A 22266-nucleotide genomic window follows, 5' to 3' on the forward strand; every position below is an offset into this window, starting at 1 on the left:
GCACCATTATGTTGTAGTATTGGGTAGTATGTGGTGATATTGGAGTGGTATTGGGTAGTATTGGGTAAATCATCCCGCCGCAAATATAGTAAGATGAACCGCTTCTCCTCACTTGGTTGACAATGTGATATATATATAACACCAATCATGAGCTGACATGGCTTCTATACACATACACTTACTTGTACTGGCCGTTTTATATTTACATGGTGCAGGTCTATCGAAGCCATGTTTCAGAAAAATATACTAGTATTATGGCGTGCCGTGCACACTGAAAAATTGTATAGTTACATAGTGGAGGTCGATCGTAGCCATGTTTGATTCTATATTTACACGGAGCAGGTCTATCGAAGCCATGTTTCAGAAAAATATACTAGTATTATGGCGTGTACATTGACAAATTGAATAGTTACATAGTGGAGTTCGATCGTAGCCATGTTTGATTTTATATTTACACGGAGCAGGTCTATCGAAGCCATGTTTCAGAAAAATATACTAGTATTATGGTGTGTACATTGACCGATGGGTCTCAGTACATTTTGGTCAATTTTCAGCTAAAGCGGTCATGACTGACATATATTTTTCGACATGAAACCCATGGTAGTATAAGTCTCAAAGTCTCAAATGATTAAAGGGACATTATGGAAGATTAGATATAGAGCTGGCAGTTCTCACTATAATAGTTAAAAACAAGATAATGTAAAGGGAATATGCTGAAAATTTCAGTCAAATTGTTCCACTCTGAACCGATAAATTAGCGATTGAATTTTAGGCCTAGCCTCGATACGCGATCATCATTATGATAAGAAAACATAGTCTTGATTATCCATTTTTGGATTTAATCATCAATGAGCGTTGAGCAGCAGATTGGATTCAAATCCAGTGGCATCGAGAGTTGATTAGGTCTTTTCATGTTAATAAATGTCTAATTAATAATTTATATAACATTTCAGGCCTAAAGAAAGACCTGCAATAGGCAGATTTAGCTCTTGCATAATGTATGTTTAATAAACCAATCATTGTTTATGTTTTTAGCGTGGTGAATTCTGGAGCTTATCGTATCATCAACGGAACATGTGATCATGAAGATGATACAACGTCAACTCTAGCTCAACGAGGAAAATGTCCAGTCTTAAAAAATATCACCATGCCATGTACATATACAGCAGCCAATCAGAGCTCAGTTTCTCATTTTCTTCTAATCACAGTAATAATATTCACTTTTGTAAACTTCTAAATTGGCACTAATTTATTCACTAACAATATATTTTATAATTTGTTTTGAGCACTTGTTATTTTTTATCTGAATGTTAAAGAGAATTTAACAAAGAGTTTTTACGTAGAATGAAATTTTTAGCAATGTGTGGACATATTATTGATAGTTATTTATTCTAGTTAAAACTGGAAGGGTTGAATTTGTAAAGGGTATCAGTATTTCCCCTAATGGGGCTCCCGTCCTCGTTAATTGAAGGTTAGGTCACAGGCTTATGTCTCATGATATAGAGGGTAGGGGGCGGGGAATCGAGTCGTTTAAAGTGCGGTGAGATCACAAGGTCTGTCATTGAGTCAAGTGGAGTGGTTTTGATTTCCTGCTTGTATGTGACAAGGAGGAGGGTCGCTTTCCAGACTCGTGGGTTTTCTCCGGGTCCTCTGTTTTTCTGCTACGTCTACAGATCCCTATGTTCAAGCGAATTATTGAAACCCAATTTCGAGTGGACCTAAACCCCCATTTATCTCTCTCATAATATAGCTGACCTGATAACTTCCTAACAGCAGACTTATACTTCCACCCCAAGAGTAATTTTAGTCAGTCAGACATCAAGTTTTTGTACTATATTCCCAAAATGATCACCTCTGTCTGCCTGCTGCGATAAAATGGCTGGGCTGTGAGAATGAATAGCTTTTGTGATATTTAGTCAGTAATTATGTTATACTCGTACATATTTTGGTTCAGTGTTTAAAATAGTTGTATACAGATAGTGGATGTTCTCTACTCGATAAATACTGTATTTCTATATTCCAGTGTAAAACAAAATGCCTGGGCCGTGAAGATGAATAGCTTTTGTTATATTTAATTTGTTATATTAATGTATAGTTTGTTCAGTGTTTAAAATAGTTGTATACTGGACTGGTAGTGTGTCAATCTGTGTTTTAATCAGTCAGTAGGATAAATACTCTACTTCTACTTTCCTGTGTTTAAAGAAAATTGTGTAATAAACAGACTAGTTTTATTGTAATATAATATCAAAAACAACGATCAATGATATAGATATTTTGTATAAATAAACAAATAAATCTAGTTTTCAAATATTCTTGTTAAATTGGCAATAATTCAATCTGATTAAAATACAGATCTATATTTCGTTTCATTTTTTTATACTTTCGATGGCCTACACTACACGAGGTCTGACCGGTCATACGAGCGGCTTTTGACCCTATGACGTCAGACATTTAAATAACCAATCAGCATTGAACCATTGATGTTACTAGTGGATTACCCACAGTTCTGTACAAAACACAACTAAAGCTCACTGTAACAGACTGTTTCATTGGCTTATCCCTCACAACATTCAGACACGTCAATGATAACAATTCTTCCAGATCCAAGTGTAGTAAAGACAAGTAAAGCAAACTTTTTCACTATAAAAACGAAACGAAATAGGATCTGTGTTTTAATTAGATTGGTAATTAATGGAAATATCACAAAAAAGTCATTTTTACCAAAAAACCAGGCCTAGAAATTTACAAGATTTTTGCAGACATGAATGTTTAATTTTCTTTAAAAGTAGATTCTGATCTGGAGATTCTCGGTAGCTTCAAGCAGAGATCAGCAATTTATAGGTCTGGTAAAACCAATTTCTTCTTGTAGAGTCAACCTGTATTTATTGTGTTAAGATCTTTTTTATTTTTATGCCAAAGATTGAAATACTCTGATCCTTTTTAAGAGAAAGGCTGGTGATATATTTGTACAATACAATTTTACTTTTACCCATATGAAAAATTAGGAATGTATGCACAAAGAAAAAAGTTAAGCACCCCTCTGTATTTTTAACAATGACTTGTCTTACGAGGCTTGAAACTCTGATAATATAGCCTCGGAGAAAAAAAATGTTGTTTGAAATAATAGATCTTTGATAATAAGAAAATACAAAGAGTTTATCCAGTTCTAAGATTTCAAACATGGTTCTGAGAAGAATTCCAAGATCCCGTATTTGAGCCCAAGAAAGGAGTCACAATAAATATACAGGTGCAGAGTGAGAAACGTGATTTACGATGAAAAATATCATTTTGAGTTCATAGCTGACATTAATCATCAATGGGAGGTAAACTTACTGGGGATGCCTAAATTTTTTCTTTGTGTAAATTTCTGTAACTTATTAGAATATATTTTGTTTTTATTTTCATGTTAATATTGTGATAGTCATAGATGTATTGTTTTTAATTCCTTTTATATACTATTTTTTTTTGGTTTTTTTACTTTCCTATGTGCAATAATTGGGTGTTTAAATCAAATTGTTATATCTAAACTGATAGATAGAATTATTGTAAAATATTTTATAATAAAATAGTAGTTTAAAATTTAGAACTGCTTAATCTCTTTAAAACCTAAAATCATTAGCCAAAAGCCTGATAATCATTAGCCCAAAAACCTGATAATCATTAGCCCAAGAGCCTGATAATCATTAGTCCAAAAGCCTGATAATCATTAGCCAAAAAGCCTGATAATCATTAGTCCAAAAGCCTGATAATCATTAGCCCAAAAGCCTGATAATCATTAGCCCAAAAGCCTGATAATCATTAGCCTAAAATCCTGATGATCATTTTCTTTATTTGAATTGTAGTCCAAAATCAAAATTTCTTCGTCTCAGATTGTATCATGATGTGCTTATGAGGGAATTTTGGAAAGGCAGCAGTGTTTCCGCCCGCTATAATTCTTCAAATTCTAAATCTCAAGGGTTCTCTACATGTACACAGTTCCTCGGGTTTTACATCCCATCCGAATGACTAAAAGCTGTTCCTTGCCAGACATTAAGCACTAAATGCTTGCAAGATATTCATATTGTGGTGTTTTTGTCACTTTCAAAAATTTTGATGTCATTGACAAACTACCAGCTTTTTTTATGTGACGTCATTCAGTCAGCAGACAACTGTCTTTCGATCGAGACGGTCTACATTTTCTCATTTGCTTCTTTGTATTCAGTATTGTTTGTTTTATGCTCTGTTTTTGTGATGGGTGGAACATTTACCCTACTGTATTCAATATGCTTTTAAATACTAAAACGGTTTTTATACATTTCACCTATGCGGTTACTTATATAGTTAAAGGGACTATCCCGATGTGAACAGAGTCTCCAAAATAAAAGTCGGAGTAAATATGAAATTAAAGCGCCAAAATATAGAGGAATGGTGTATTTACCTTGCCTAAAAATTCCAGCTCAAAATATTGAGTCGTTTGGACGTGAACGTCAAAACTGCTTATCCGGACACATAACCGTTTTAAGATTTCGGGTCAATCTTTTTGTTGGGTGACCTGATAGTCGATTCCTGTTCCTTGAAAGGTCTATACAGTGAATGACCCATGTGCTAGTACTGGATAACTAAAGGTAAATTTCACCTTCACATTATTCTTATAAAATAAAAGTCTGGTTTTATCGTGACATTGCATAATACAGCTTGTTAACTGTTCTCCATTTCCAGACTTTTGAAAACTTATCACAAATATTGAGTTAGTTGCTCGAACCTTAGGTAGAGGGTTTTAAGGGATTTTAACACAAAATTAAGGAGTTTTATTCTCCAAAAAATTCTCGGGATTAGCCCTTTTAATTTTACTACAATATACTTACACTCATATTTCTTGTAACATATAGCAGATCATGACTCATGCTGGCATTACACAATGGTATCTGTGGGTTTTATTCCTGATTGTTTTCAAATTTGAGTGAAGTCTGTGTCACTACAGGCCCGGGACCTTACGTACAGCGCAGTGGACGCTTACGGCTAGCCCCCGGATCCATTCACTTTATTTGAATTGTGCATTTGTTTGTGATTTCTGCGTATTATGTCTTGTTTGTATATTTGTTTTTGTGTAAATTATGTGTGGTGCAGTCCCCCTGCACTTACTATTAGAATTTAGACTGTCAATCGCTCTGAATATTTCAATATGAATTAGTCTGAAGCAAATTTTACACGGGCAGAGTTAAAGATACATTATGGAAGATTAGATAAAGAGCTGGCAGTTCTCACTATAATAGTTAAAAACTAGATGATGTAAATGGATTATGCTGAAAATTTCAGTCAAATTGCTTCACTCTAAGCCGAGATAACCTTATTTTAGAATCTCTGTAGCCTCGATTGTCATCGTTACTGCTCTCATGATAAAACAAAGTCTTGATTATCCATTTTTGCGTTTAATCATCGACAGATTTAATCATCATCATTGTAATGGTGAAATCTAGCCATGGTAAGAGAGACTACATCATTCTATTTGACTACGGTACCTATTTGTAAAGGTGAAATTTAGCCTTGGTAACAAGAGACTACATCATTCTATTTGACTACGGTACCTATTTGCAATGGTGTAATCTAGCCTTGGTAACAGAGACTACATCATTCTATTTGACTACGGTACCTATCTAGCCCTACTAAAGAGAAATGGGAATTAACAGCTCACTATTCTGCTCCAACCGAGCTAAAGAAAATGGGCCTATGTCGTGCAGTGTGCTATGAGTGAAATTTGGCCTACATTTATTTCGAATGAAAGATTTTTAATGTGAATGCCAATATGTGTGCCATTATGGTGTATGCTACACTGTAATTCAGATTTACGTCCCATACCAAATACTAGATGCTGTAGTTTGTCAGGCCCTCCAAAGGAACTCTCTCGGCCAACAGTGATGAGGAACCCAAGACCTCCAGGTTAGCGAGCCAACGTCTTACTCACTGAGCCACCACTGCTCTCTCCCTAGTAACAGAGACTGTATCAGTATAGTGATGGTGAGAAGCTCTCTCCCTAGTAACAGAGACTACATCAGTATAGTAATGGTGAGACGCTCCCTCCCTAGTAACAGAGACTACATCAGTATAGTGATGGTGAGACGCTCCCTCCCTAGTAACAGAGACTGCATCAGTATAGTGATGGTGAGAAGCTCCCTCCCTAGTAACAGAGACTACATCAGTATAGTAATGGTGAGAAGCTCTCTCCCTAGTAACAGAGACTACATCAGTATAGTAATGGTGAGAAGCTCCCTCCCTAGTAACAGAGACTACATCAGTATAGTAATGGTGAGAAGCTCCCTCCCTGGTAACAGAGACTACATCAGTATAGTAATGGTGAGAAGCTCCCTCCCTGGTAACAGAGACTACATCAGTATAGTAATGGTGAAAAGCTCCCTCCCTAGTAACAGAGACTACATCAGTATAGTAATGGCGAGAAGCTCCCTCCCTAGTAACAGAGACTACATCAGTATAGTAATGGCGAGAAGCTCCCTCCCTAGTAACAGAGACTACGTCAGTATAGTAATGGTGAGAAGCTCTCTCCCTAGTAACAGAGACTACATCAGTATAGTAATGGTGAGAAGCTCCCTCCCTGGTAACAGAGACTACATCAGTATAGTAATGGTGAGAAGCTCCCTCCCTATTAACAGAGACTACATCTCCCCGGTAACAGAGACTACATCAGTATAGTAATGGTGAGAAGCTCCCTCCCTAGTAACAGAGACTACATCAGTATAGTAATGGTGAGAAGCTCCCTCCCTGGTAACAGAGACTACATCAGTATAGTAATGGTGAGAAGCTCCCTCCCTGGTAACAGAGACTACATCAGTATAGTAATGGTGAGAAGCTCCCTCCCTAGTAACAGAGACTACATCAGTATAGTCGAGATTATTTAATGCTGTAAAGTAGAAATATTTACAAATATACAAAGATATAAAATTATTGCACACTTGATACAAGATATAATATACAGAGATCAACAAATTATAGATGTTTAAAGCCATAGATATTCATTTGCATCTTATCAACAATATATAATTTTTGAAAGCATAAACATGCATTATGTAAGAGCTATATCTGCCTATTGCAGGTCTTTCTTTGGGCCTTAAAGATGGGTTCCCAGAAAAGTATTTATCGGGTGGTTATTTCCAATAAAAGTATGGCAATTTTTGTATATATGGAAAGTAGAGATATCCAATCTTACTAGAAAAATACTGGATTCCCCAAAAAACACTCATGCAGCGTATACAGGACAAAAATGTAAAAGTTCCCCTAATCGACAGCCCGACGATTAGGAATTTTTTTGCATGCGTGATGTCAAAGGTCATACGCGAACATTGCGCGCTTGATGTACAAGTTGATAAACTTTATGAAGAGTTAGACGTACAACACTTTCTGAGATAAAAATGACGGAAAATCCGAGAATTTAATTAGAATTCGATATTTGTAATAAATAGTAAGCGATTAAAGACAACATCATCTTATGTATGCAATGAATTCTCCTCTGACTTCCAAGAGAGGTAAGTCACATGACGTAAACATGACCTTGTTTGATCAAATTTTTATAGCAGGGCATTCCTTCGCAATTACAATGTTTGAGAAGGATTTGAAGCAAAATTATGACAAATTAATTAGTTTGAATATGTTTTTAGTCCATATATAAAACTATTAAATCACCCAGTTTGTACGCGGGAATGTATCTTTAAATGTTATATAAATTAATAATTAGACATTTATTAACAGGACAAGACCATTACTCTTGATCCTGTCGGATGGCTCCGAATTTAAATAGATTAGAATGGTTTGGCCATTTAATGATTTAATTTAAAAATGGAGAAGTGAGGCCAAGACTTGAATGACAAGCACAGTGGTTACATCCATGCACACATGTTGTCAATACTAGAAATATTGATAACTATGCTCAAAATAAAGTAATTGGAATGAAATTTTCAGTATGTTCATTTTGCATTATTTATTTTTGAAATATTATAGTCAATCTGATTAATATACAGATCTATATTTCGTTTCGTTTTTTTTTATACTTTCGATGGCCTACACTACATAAAGATCTGACAAGTTGTACTTGAAGGTCCTTTCAGGGGTCGTACGAGGGGCTTTTGACCTCTGTCAGACACTGATTAATCAATCAGCGTTAGTGTTTCTAGTGGTTTATCCACAGTTCCGTGCATGGCACGCAAAGAATTCGCTGTAACAGACTGTTTCATTGGCTTATCCATCACTTCAATCAAAACGCTGGTAATATAACAACTCTTCCAGATCCTAGTGTAGGGAAGACACGTAAAGGAAATTAGGAACCTTAAAAAACGAAACGAAATAGGATCTGTGTTTTAATCAGATTGTATTATAGTGAGAACAGCCTGCTCTATATATCTAAATCTTACATAATGCCCATTTAATCAACACTAAAATGTATTCAAATTGATTATTTAACATATAATTAAAGATACATTATGGGAGATAAGATAAAGAGATGGCAGTTCTCGCTATAATAGTTAAAAACTAGATGTTGTAAAGGGAATTTGCTGAAAATTTCAGTCAAATTGATCCAATTTGAACCGAGAATTTAGTGATTGAATTTTGGGCCTACTGTCTGAACCATCGTAAATTTTAAACGGATTTCTTCGATTATGATCAAACTACTTAACTTTGGTTATTATAAACTTACCTGTGTGTTTGAAATCAACTCCGGTTAATTAAAATCCAATGCACAATTTAATATCCCAACGAAGAAAAAAGTTCTCTCTTGAAAAAATTGAATTCCCAACAACTTTTGTCATGGAAAAATACCAAAATGGAAGCTGATTACATCACTCTTCAGGAGAGATTATTTGGTATAAAGGGGTTACAAGATGTCACGGTTTGCGGTACTTTTACGACATTTCAAGTTTTGTGTAATCCCGGCTTGGTATTGAGTTTGGGCGTTTACACACATAACTGCCCGTATTCCTTTATTTTGTTACTATCTTTAACATTCTAGTAAAATCTCTGCAAAGTTTATAGCTTTTACCTTTTGAAATATTTTGTTTTAATCATATTTTTGATTAAGAGTCGGGTGAATGAATTTTCTTATGAACACATATGCGACACAAAAACAATGACATTCGTTTTACGGGTCTTAAATTTTACCCATGAATATCTTTAATACATGATTAACGTACGTGTACAACGTATTTAAAATTATGGGGCTATATGCATGTTCCTAAAGCAACAACTATGAGTATGTTTGTAGTTAAAAGCGAGATTAAGCTTCTATTGAAGGTGGGGGCTATGGTGTGATTTAAGCATTATTTACAATAAATTAAAAAAAAAAATAATTGATAAAGAATATATTTTCATCATGAACAATAAATATTGCACCATATCACAATACGGTCAAAACTGTCTTCAGTTGATAATTTTCGTTGCCCAAACTCAAACGATCGAAATTAGGACGCTTTGTTTTGATTGCAACACGTGGTTGTCAAAATCTCTGTCATACCCTGCACCAGATTAAATGGTTTCGTCCTACATGGGAGGAAAGTCATGTTGTCTTGAACTCAGTCAAAAATACAAGTAAATACGTCAATTTTTTCAAGAGAGAACTTCTTTATTCGTTGGGATATTAAATTATGTAATGGATTTTATTTAACGGGAGTTGATTTCAAACACACATGTAAGTTTAAAATAACCAAAGATAAGTAGTTTGATCATAATCGAAAAATCTGTTTAAAATTTACGATGGTTCAGACAGTAGCCTTGATTATCGTTACTAAAGTCAGAACGATAAAAAACATAGTCTTGATTATCCATTTTTTGATTTAATTATCAATGAGTGTTAAGCAGCAGTTCGGATTCCAATCCAGTAAATATCACAAACTAAGGATGGCATCGAGAGTTGATTATGGTCTGGATAAGTTAATAAATGTCAAATTAATAATTTAGGTAACATTTTAGGCCTAAAGAAAGACCTGCAATTGGCAGATTTAACTCTTGCATAATGCATGTTTTATAATTAAGAAAACAAAACCAAAATTACAATGGTAAATAATCTCCCAGCTTGGCTTCAATAAGATTTAAAAGACGGTTGGTTTATAATCCTATTGTAGTTTGCAGGGGATTTAAAAAAGCCTTAAAAGGACAAACAACAACTTTTAATAAATCTTTAGTGCAAAATGTTGCTTATTGTCATAAAATTTTGGTTATTCACATGCAAACCAATAAATCATTTTCAACTATGGTAGATTAAAAAAAATTCTTAAGATACTTAATTTACAAAGACATGGAATTTAAGATCCACAAAACTGTATCTAATTTCAGGACTAAAGTATGTTCAACTGAATAATTTGTATTTCCCTATCGCCGCGTTATCGCATGTTGGACTAAAATCGTTAATTTAAGACTCAAAATCTCGGATAACTAGCTAACATACACGTTTGGGATCAGACACACGACTTGCATTGGTGACAGATTTTACGATCTACATCTCACACTCTAGACCACCTGGCCACCAAACCACACCACACAAAGAATTGGAAAATCATGTTTTAATAAGTCAGAAGTAATTCACAGAAATAGGTTGGGGTTTATTATTTCTCTAAAAATTTAAAAGAAAAAAATTTGATTAGTCAGTTGTTTTTAATGAAAAACTAAAGTTGTCACTCTCATAAAAAAACAATAAAATAAACAAACAGTTATTATTTCTGTCACTCACATACAACATAAAAAAAAAAGAAAGAATAAAAGTACAAATAAAAAAGTAAAATGCATTATTTATAATATCAATTGGCACACACTAGAACTTTTTCTTTCAATAAAATTAATGGCACAATTTACGAACTATAAACTAATTATAATAAAATAAAACTTCTAAATTAACAAGTTATGGACCAGGGAGCAAGCATGATGTCATTGTCCCCATCTTGAATTTGTAATGTCATATCGATGTGCAGTTAACTAAGAAACAAGCATACCAAGTTTCCTGTTGATTGCACTGGAATTGGTGGAAATGAAATGAAATGGGGTTTAAAGGCTCAATACCACTCTTGTTGTAACTGAATAATATGTCCCAATCTTTATTCTAGTCAACAAATTGTACTATTTTACAATATTCCAATTAATTGATGATACAAATTTCATCTTAACACACCTAATTTAAAAAATTGGAAAAATTCAACTAAATGATTTGAAAAGCCTAATGTAAACCTTTTCAAATGTGACTTGGATTTAAAAATATTTTTGAACACTCTGGACAAGTAAAATAGGATGTAATGGATAATTTACACAACAGGTAGGACACTAACACATCTGGAGCTGTCAAGCCAGCAAGAGTGTTATTGTACCTTTAACGTCCTACTGGTCTTCACCTACCGGGCTAATGACATACGCCATACAGTGTGCCTGACAAGGACAGCTGTCTAGTTGTTCGGATGGGACAAAAATCTATGGTCCCATGTACACGAAATGAAATGAAATGAAATGGGGTTTAACGTCCTACTGTTCTGCTCCTATACTGGGCTAATGAAGACAGGCATACGCCATACAGTGTGCTATGAGGGAATTTTTACCCAGACAGCGGCTGTACGACCTACTCTTATATTGAATTCCAACTGCCAAGGGATCTTTTACGTGCACGTCAATGTGTACAAGGGACCTCAGTTTTTTTGTCTCATCTGGACGACTATATACTGTCCCCTGCCAGGTCCTTGGATTGGTGGAGCCATGAGCAACAAGATGAGTTGCGTTTGGTGACCCAATCCTTGTCCAAATGTCATCAAACAAACATTAAAGATGTTTTTTGGGGTTTTGTCTTAAGGACTAGAAAAATCAGCCAGTCACATCCATTCAAATGAAATGGGGTTTAACGTTCTACTCTTCTGCACCTAACCTGGGCTAATTGAAGACGGGCATACGCCATACAGTGTGCTATGAGGGAAATTTTGCCCGGGCAGCGGCGCTACGGCCTACTCTTATATCGAATTCCAACTGCCAAGGGATCTTTTACGTGCACGCCAATGTGTACACGGGACCTCGGTTTTTCGTCCCATCCGAATGACTAGGCAGCTGTCCTTGTCAGGCCCTCCGTTCTGCCACATCCATTCAACATGGCAAGAATAAATTATTGAGTCATATACATTCAAAATGATTATTGACTAGATATTGATCAGTTACCCAATGACATCATAATTTTACATAAAACTTTGGATTATAATGAATTGATGTCAGAGTCCCTAAACACTTATATAAGTATATAAACCATGACAATGTAGACGTGTTTGACACTAGTAAACAACACTTGTTTCACGAAACACTTGTAAGTGGCAGTATATAACCATGTAGACAAGTTTGACACTGTACTATAAAACCATATTAAAATTGGGCATTATGTAAGAGCTACATAATGTTATATAAATTATCATTTACACAATGAAAAAAATGAAATGAAATTAAACGGGGTTTAACATCCTACTGTTTTGTAAATGAAAACACGCATATGCCATACAGTGTGCTATGAGGAAAATTTTGCCCGGACAGCGTGCTACGGCCTACTCTTATATCGAATTCCACCTGCCAAGGGATCGTTTACATGCACGCCAATGTATACACGGAACCTCTATTTTTCGTCCCATCCAAATGACTAGACAGCTGTCCTGCACCACTGACAAGGCGAAAAAACGTTGAGATTTAAATGTTTTAGAACACATCCCTGTTTTAAAAATTTAATGATAAAAGAGATCAAACTTAGTCTCGATTGTCAAGTACCGTAGCAATACAATCTATGCTACGTCCTGTCAAACCTTCAAACACTCTTAACTTTGCACAGAATAAATTAATTTGAATGAAATTTTCAATATATTAATTCTGCATTACCTATGTTCGAACTATTATAACAACAACGATCAGCTCTTTGTCTAAATCGTGGGGGGTTGGATGGCCGAATGGTTAGCACGTGTGTGCTGTATCATACGGCCTGTCATTGAGTCAACTGGCGTGGTTTCGAATCCCCGGTTGTACGTGACAAGGAGTAGGGTCGCCTGTCCAACCTCGTGGGTTTTCTCCGGATCCTCCGGTTTCCTCCCACTGCTAAAGACCCCTACGCACAAGCGAATTATTGAAATAAAATTGAACCATGTGTTAGTCCTGAAATGACCTAGTTTGTGTCGAGTGGACGTTAAACCCCATTTCTCAATCTCTCTCTTTGTCTAAATCTAACATAATGTATGTTTAAACAAAGGTGAGTATACATATCTAAACTCTTAGTAGGATTTGTGAAACATGACTTCTAAAAATGGCGCTATCTATATCTAATCATAAACTTGAATCACTCTTTCCCAGTCTTTCGTTGGCCACATTCCATTATCCTTGACATTTGGTGGACTTTTATTCCATTTCCAGTCCTGTATTGGCACAAACCAGTTGGGGCCATAATTAGCCACAATGTACGACTTGGTTTCACATGGTACGCGAACTTTCAGATCTAGCAACTCTGTCCAACACAATGTAAATTTTGGAAAGATATATCTAGAAAAAAAAAATTCATATTTAAATACGCAGTGTATACTCATTTAAATGATTGCATAAATTGATTACAAATTTGATGAATCTGATTGGCCATACTCCTCGCAGTATTTCATTTGATTATACCTAATCCCACTTAACACTGCTATAAAGGACGCAAATTTCTGTTCCAAATTATGACGGGTCAATAGTCCGATTAAAAACCAATAGCTAACTGCGTAACAATATCATTACACTTTAAACAGAGCTCCAAATTGGACCAAATATTATTATGCCTAATTAACCAGTGCATAGCAGAATATTGCAGAAAAACTAATTGCGTGACAAATGAGGCTATCACAACAAATACAATGTAAACAATACAGTTTGGAGACAAACAATAATTTCACCGTTTTTATTACCTTAAATCATAGTCCAAAGTTTTAGGGAAGACCCCAGATTAAACGAAGTGCTGTCATGTTGCTGTACTTGGGATAGATTTGATTGAACAGGAAGAATAGACAAACTCTCTCAAAAGCTCAAGTATCAGAAGCCAATCTACCAATGGTAAGAGAGGGATTTCTCGGGGCATTGCTCCAGGAATATGCTGATTGGCTGAAATTCATCATCTATCAGATAACAAAAACCCTTCTAATTCAGGGTGATTAATGGTCAATAGATAGCCTATCATTCCTTAATATACTCTTCCCAAAAAGTAGGGGATATTGAAATGCAAATACCTATGCAGGTTGTGATATGATAAATAGTCATGGACACTTGACATGTTTTGAGAGTATGTTCACAGATGAAGAACTTATCGCCCCAACAGAACCACTGAGCTTTACATATGCGACACGCAATAGCGCCATACACGTGGGAGGGGTTCATTGTAAAATTTGACACTTCAAGGAAGGGTTGATGAAAACTGCCGCTTGCTGGTTTATCCTATCCATGTTTGCTTTCCTATCGGTTCTTGCATAAGATTTACTGTTTAATGTATCTTTGCTTTAGTGTGTTACATTTAATTTGATCGGGAGACGTGTTCGTCGACGTCAACATCAACCGACAACACTGCCAGAATTGGCCGTGGCACTGCAAGAGGAGTGGGTCAGATTTCCCCAAATCGTGACTGGATGGTTGATTAGGAGCATGGCATGACGAATTGCTGAATGACTGAGATTGGTGGAGCAATTACTCATTATTAAGACAAAAATCAAAAACGTCCATTTTCACTTTTGACAGTGTATCTCTTTGCAGGTGAAATTGGGCCGTCAGATGAGCCGTCCATATGAACTGTTGATGTTCATGTGTAGGCAATTGGCCTGTTATTAACATACACTGGTTATCTTTAATAAAAACAGCAGTGCATTTCTGCAGTTTTGTATTGTTTCTGAATATCCCCTACTTTTTTTGAAGAGTATAGTATAAATGTTATTAAATAAAAATTACTTGTATTTTTGTCCAGTCCATGCATGCGTTCCACCATTCCACATGTGATCATCTTCTTCATAGAAGAAAAATATATCTAATTTCACCTCACCTAGTCGGAATGATAATTCAAAACTATCATTTTTCTACAAATAAAAAACATATATTATATTCAACCAGTTGAATTCGCATATTCTAATAACAGCACACATACAGTCATTTTATCGTAATAGCACACACCATCATTTTATTATAATAGCACACCCAATCATTTTATCATAATAGCACAATCAATCATTTTATCATAATAGCACCCCCCCCCCCATTTTATCATAATAGCACACTCAATCATTTTATCACAATAGCACACCCCACCATTTTATCATAATAGCACACTCAATCATTTTATCATAATAGCACACTATCACAATAGCACACTCAATCATTTTATCACAATAGCACACTCAATCATTTTATCATAATAGTACACTCAATCATTTTATCATAATAGCACACCCCACCATTTTATCATAATAGCACACTCAATCATTTTATCATAATAGGACACACCATCATTTTATCATAAAACCAAAAACCATCAATTTATCATAATAGCACACACCATCATTTTATTATAATAGCACAAACCATCATTTTATCATAATAGTACAACACACACCATCATTTTATCATAATAGCACACACCATCATTTTATCATAATAGCACACACCATCATTTTATCATAATAGCACACACCATCATTTTATCATAATAGCACACACCATCATTTTATCACAATAGCTCATACAATCATTTTATCACAATAGCACACTCAATCATTTTATCACAATAGCACACTCAATCATTTTATCATTATAGCCCACACCATCATTTTATCAAATTAAAAAAAACCCACACACATATGTTGAATTCTTTACAAGTTTGGATGTTATAATGTAATGTTATATTGCTATGTTATGTTATGTGGTATGCTATGTTATGATGTTATGTTATAATGATATACTATGATTTTATGTTATGATGTTACGATATGCTATCCTGGTTATGTTATGATGTTGTGTTATGATAAGATGTTGTGACATGATGTGGTGTTATGATATGATGTTGTGTTATGATATGATGTTGTGACATGATGTGGTGTTATGATGTTATGTTATACTGTTATGATGTGATATTACGTTATGATGTAATGTTATGTTACAATGTTATGCTATGATGTTGTTTTGATGTTATGTTATTATGATGTTATGTTATGATGTTATGTTATGTTTTGATGTTATGTTGTGTTGTTTTGATGTTATGTTATGTCGTTGGAATGTAATGTTATGTTACAATATTATGTTAAATAGGCATCTGACTAATGCCGACACAGATATCCATAGAAATGATCGGACACCAACCCTGATTGGGGCTGGAAATGAAATGAAATAAATTGGGGTTTAACATCCTACTGTTCTGCTCCGACTGAGCTAATGAAGATGGACCTGATTACTGGAATACATTAATTAAACCTAGTTTAAAATTATAGCTATACACTGTATATACCTGTCCAAATTGATGTTTGAGTAAAAGACCATGATCTTCAAAATATTCTGTTAATCCCTCCTTGTAATCTTTAATCCAGATTCCGATATCAACATCTTTACTATATGGTATAATATTACACTGACGATACCAACCTGTAATACAAGGGACATAACTCTGGCTGTAATTATTGCACCTCATGACCATAAACAATGTCTATAAATTTAAAGTCAATCTGATGATAACTTTAGCCTCTAGAAATGAAATGAAATGGTGTTTAATGTAATACTGTTCTGCTCCAACTGGGCAAATGAAGACGGATAGCCTCTAGAACGTCCACAAGATGTTTCTAAATGGTTAAGGGCCATAACTCTCACAGTAATTATGGAAATCCCTAAATATAAATATTCTTCTTCGTATCATGACCATCAACATTGTATTTCAAAACTAAAGTTAATCGGATGATGGACTATTCTAGCCTCTACAGTGTCCACAAGAGTCAAGATTTTACTATTTGATCAAGGGACGTAACTCTATCCGAAATCACATAAAATTAATAGGATTCTTCTTTTATAACCATAAACATTGTATATTGTGTATTAATTTGACGTCAATTGGATGAAACTGTAATCACTAGAGCATCCGCAAGATTTTTCAAAGTGACCAAGGGCCATAACTCTGGTTTTCCTTTTCAGTGGTGCTACACAAAGGGCCGGGCAAAGACACTGTCTAGTCGTTCAAATGGCATGAAAAACGAAAGTACTGTGTACAGATTGGTGTGCACGTCTAAGAACCTTTGACATTTGAAATAAAAAAAAAGAACATTTCATTACTTACATACCTAGACATGTTCCACTGCTCAACCAAAACCTAATACCCATTGAATCTAGAATATCTTTCGCTTTTGCTAACAGTTGTCTCCCTTTCTTCTGGAAATGAAGAGAAGACGGACTGGAATCCTTTGGGTTTTTCTTGTAGAAGAGTTCCGCACGATCATAATTACATTCGATAAAAGTTGATGTTTCAACATCAGACAGGAAGTTATTAATATTCGTTGGAACGGATATCTGTACATTGTCAATCTTAATTACTTCTGTTTCAATACTGTAATAAAAAGTGAAATAAAAGGGAGTTTAAATTTTCTGCAACACAGAGAGAGAAATGGGGTTTAACGTCCACTCGACACAAACTAGGTCATTTTGGGACTAACACATGGTTCAATTTTATTTCAATAATTCACATGCGCGTAGGGGTCTTTAGCAGTAGGAGGAAACATGACCGGGAGAAAACCAACAAGGTTGGATAGGCAACCCTACTCCTTGTCACATACAACCGGGGATTCGAAACCACGCCAGTTGACTCAATGATAGACCTTATGATACAGCACGCACGTGGTAACCATTCGGCCATCCAACCCCCCTTTTTCTGCAACAACTGGGCTAATCAAGACAAGCTTACGACATGCAGTATGCTATGAGAAAATGTCACCCATGACAGTGGTGCTATGGGATACTCATTTATCAAATTCCCACAGTAAAGGTTTCATTAATTACGTGCAGGTCCATCTGTACACAGGATCTAGGTTTTTCATCCCATGCGAATGATTGGTCCCTGCACGATGAACAAAAAGGAAACTATGTCGGAAAATCTCAATAAACTTTCTGAGCCGACACCGAGATCGAATTCGAGACCTCTTTGTTAGCATCTTACTCGATGAGCCACCACGGCTCCAGAAATGACAGGCATGTTTGACAATTACCCATATTGAAATATTCTGTATCTTGCCGTAAAAATTACATAGAGCAGTGGATAATGTTTAGGTGTGATTGGAATCATTGTATGATTTTTTAAGGGGTTGATGTCTGAAACCTATTATATTATGTTTATAGTGTATTTAATCTTTATAAAGGGACAGTCAAAATATTTCCACACTTGCATCCAAACGACCAGCCCACGGATAGATTAGGATTTAGGACCCATACAAACCTGCCCATCCGTGGATAGATTGTGACCCATACAAAAACCTACCCATCTGCGTCAATAATAAAATGTTGACATATATTTTTTTTTCATGATTCGATATTAAATAACCAATATTTAATTTGTCATTTTCTCTCCGCTGTGTCGTTCAACACACCACCCAGTTTCGCAAGTTATGTGTTTGGACTAAAGTGCTGAAAATTTGCGATGATCGTTAACTTACCTATTAAATGTAGCTGCTGAATGTTTTCCAAACGTTAGTTTATTTATCTTTAACCACGGTGGCTTGACTCCTGGTTCAAATAAAACTCGACTGGACCAAACAAAGTTATCTCCCCTGGTATAATACACCACCACGTGGAGTATAAGTCCAGTTTGAAAGAGGAAATAATGGGACGGAAGATTTTGATTGGATGTTAAATGTGACGGAAGAGAGAGAGATTTTTTAACGTAAGATTCTATAACAAGAAAGCCGTCTGCTATGAAGTCATCCAATAAATAACTCTGTAATACAAATAGAGAAAGTTATATGAACAAAATTATAAAACTGTGGATGTCACATGAATACCTTAAATGTATAAATGATATCAGGTGTGCTAGGGGTTATGAGCATACTCTGCCAGATATTGCATACATGATACCTGTCATAACTATATCTGAGAAATGGGGCTTAACGTCCACTTGACACAAACTAGGTCATTTTGGGACTAACATATAGTTTTGTTTTTTTCCTCAATACTTCACTTGCGCGTAGGAGTCTTTAGCAGTAGGAGGAAACCGCGAAACCCCTAGACCACCCACAAGGTTGGACAGGCGACCCCACTACTTTAACATTCAAGCGGGGATTCAAAACCAAGGCACTTGGAGCAATGACAGACCTTGTATGATTTTACGTGCACGTGTTAAACCCCTAGACCACCCAACTCTCGGCTCTTTCTGGTGTCTGGGTCAGTTAAATGTAGTTGTTCGAATGAGATGTAAATGAAACTTTGACAGTTGGAAGTCAAAATAAGAGTTGGACATAGTGCGTCGCTGCTCAGACAAAATTTGACTCTTAACACAATGTATGGTGTATGCCGGACTTGAAGTAGGGCCTTTAAAAACTCCATTTCATTTAACCTTGACATAGTTAGTCCCCTACGTATATATACATGACTAGGTATACTGTCCAATTATTCAGTGGAAACACACAAACAAAAATATAATACCTCTTGTTCCTTATTGCCATGGATACCAAATGTGATCACATTGGAAGATTGACATAAATAAGAACATGTCATGTGACCTGAGGTTTTATTGGTTGCTATTGACAACAAAATGTCTGGCTCTATCAAAAATATATTAATATTGAGTTCACTAGCTTTAGTTAAAAATATCTTCAATAATCTCTGAAAAATAGAAAGAAAGATCATAAAATAATCGTTGAGTTGCCCAACTCGTGTGTTACTAAATTAGATTTCTTGTAATGTTTCGTATAGAATAGTCTTGATTATCCAAGTCTGTCAATAACAAGAGAGGGAGAGAAATGAGTTAAACGTCTACTCAACACAAACTAGGTCATTTTGGGACTAACATGGTTCAATTTTATTTCAATAATTTGCATGAGCATAGGGGTCTTTAGCAGTGGGAGGAAACCGGAGGACCCAGAGAAAACCCATGAGGTTGGACAGACGACCCTACTCCTTCACTCAATGACAGATCTTATGATACAACGCGCACTCGTTAAACATTGACATATCTGGAAATATTCATTTATGGTGGGACACCCTTTTTAATGGTTGAAATATGAGTGTTAAAAAAAAATTGTTCTTACCAATTTTTCTGTATGACTGACTTTAAAACTTGGCTTAGAAAAATCTACAGTCTGAAAAAAAAGAAATAAATCCACTTTTCTGCAGCAACTGATTTAAACATACATTATGCAAGAGTTAAATCTGCCGATTGCAGGTCTTTCTTTAGGACTGAAATGTTTTCTAAATTATTAATTACACATTCAATATCATGACAAGACCTTAACGTAAAAATTAACAATCAAGACTTTGTTTATCATTGTAACAACGGTAGTAATGAAGATCGAAGCTAGTCCATAATTGTATCGCTAATATCTAGGTTCAGATTGAAGTAATTTTACTGAAAGTTTTAGCATATTCCCTTTACATTATCTATTTTTCAACTATTATCTGATCTTCCATAATGCTGTTTTAATAGAGATGGGCATATACATACATCCTATAAGGACAAATTTTGTCACGAAATCACAGGTTGGGCTCCTTCTAGATGATGTAAAGAGTTCAGGGAGGTACATGTAATCAGACTTTAACTGTATTGTGGAGACCAGGATACAGCCATTATAATTATACACAGTGTTAGATCTAGACGAAGAAAGGTGCAAGGCTGTGGCACTTACATTTATACATTTATATGATGCCCTTCCCAATCTCCCACCCAAACTCAGCCCAGGTCTGTTCCACCTACATGTACGACACCCCTCCCAATCTAACAACCCAAGGCCAGCCCACTTACATGAAAGACATCCCTCGAAATATTCCTCACAATGAATGCCGGCCCACTTACATCTATCCCCCCCCCCACCAAACAATCTCCCACCCTCACGACTAGAGGAAAGTGCAAATGTTTTATACTTGCTTCAATCTGTAATAAAATTGCTGCCAATGTAAAAATATGTATTCCTCAGTAGCATGCACTCTTGTGAAAGGTGATAGAAATAAATCGAAACGAAATATAGATCTGTATTTTAATCAGATTGGTGAAAGGTAAAACACTTAATACCAATTACCTGTCTATAAACTGTTTTATACAATATCAACTGTAACATTAAAAACAGAACACTGATAACTCCAAACAGTTTTAATAAATTCCCCTTCTTCATATTCGTACACTTCTCCACCTACGTCCATCAACTGTATAATATTTATAATAGTTTCACCCAGCATCCATTGCCTGTAATATATTTACAGAAAGTATATAGGGTCTTCTATATTAACACCTCAACTTTGTTAAATAATACATAATTTGCAAAATTAGTTTTTAAAGTAGCTAAGTCCGTAACTCAATATCATCCAAAATTTTAGACATTGAAAACACGATTTTTTTTGCAATTTAAATCAGCATTGGTGTTGTGATCTTATCGGGAAAAGATGGGCTTCTAATATCCAATATTTAAGACAAAATAAACATTTTACCATTGGTACACGATTCGTGTACCATAATGAGTTTCAGCGCCATTTGTAACAAGGTGCTCAAAGAATGGGGCTAGACATATTCCACAAGTCATGTCAAACGGTGATATCATGTTCTTATTTGGAGAGCATACGCAATGAATAATAACGGTGTTGACCGGAATAACCAGACGCTAGAAACTGACTTGCGGTTGAGACTTCTGGCGCATTTCGCCGAACATAACTGATGACAATTCACAGTAAAACGGACACGATTGAATGTAAAACAGTTTATATAAATTCATATTACATTATAATATGTGGTGCGACCCATTTGTGCCAATTTCTAGGTCCAAAATATTAGCGATTTAGCTCCTTTAAACAAGGTAAAACGCTGCTTAGGGTTTAGTCCATTCTACAGGGTTTTCAAAGTCGTGTCTGCAGTTATTACACAATTAATGATTTCCTTCCAATAACAGATTTATTTATCGAAACGTGGTCTAAAGCCAACGAGTACCATGTACTTACAAGAGAAATTTTACGGTACTAAACTGAAAAATTATTTTTTAACTCCAAGTCGATGTTTTTCGCTTCATGGGGGCTGACATGTTGTTACTCCGCAGTAAATTTGTGTAAACTTTTACG

The 22266-nt window shown here is 35.4% G+C and overlaps 2 protein-coding genes across 4 annotated transcripts in view; one reads left to right on the forward strand and one right to left on the reverse strand.

The window, feature by feature from the left end:
* Nucleotides 1–3586, forward strand: part of LOC126817572 (voltage-dependent calcium channel subunit alpha-2/delta-2) — a 33362-nt gene extending 29776 nt beyond the window's left edge. For both annotated transcript variants that reach the window (XM_050544632.2, XM_050544631.2), the window contains exon 22: nt 1036–3586. In XM_050544632.2, coding sequence (XP_050400589.2) covers nt 1036–1237 — 202 coding nt within the window. In that variant the 3' untranslated portion in view covers nt 1238–3586. The remainder of the gene's footprint in view (nt 1–1035) is intronic.
* A 6145-nt stretch (nt 3587–9731) lies between these two features.
* On the reverse strand, nt 9732–22234 carry LOC126818163 (ribitol-5-phosphate transferase FKTN). 2 transcript variants are annotated; one of them, XM_050545395.2, is made up of 9 exons: nt 22150–22234; nt 21240–21403; nt 20256–20306; nt 19651–19830; nt 18666–18946; nt 17304–17566; nt 16484–16617; nt 14938–15062; nt 9732–13512 (listed from the first exon to the last, which is right to left on the reverse strand). In XM_050545395.2, the coding sequence occupies exons 2-9, from the start codon at nt 21330–21332 to the stop codon at nt 13296–13298; spliced, it is 1344 nt and encodes a 447-aa protein (XP_050401352.1). In that variant the 5' UTR covers nt 21333–21403; nt 22150–22234; the 3' UTR covers nt 9732–13295. The 2 variants fall into 2 exon arrangements, with proteins under 2 accessions (XP_050401352.1, XP_055956698.1); XM_056100723.1 differs by lacking the exons at nt 20256–20306; nt 21240–21403; nt 22150–22234 and having other exon boundaries at nt 19651–19842.
* Between the last annotated feature and the right edge of the window lie 32 nt (nt 22235–22266).

Source organism: Patella vulgata, chromosome 4 (assembly GCF_932274485.2).
Source record: "Patella vulgata chromosome 4, xgPatVulg1.2, whole genome shotgun sequence".
Lineage (NCBI taxonomy): Eukaryota > Metazoa > Mollusca > Gastropoda > Patellidae > Patella > Patella vulgata.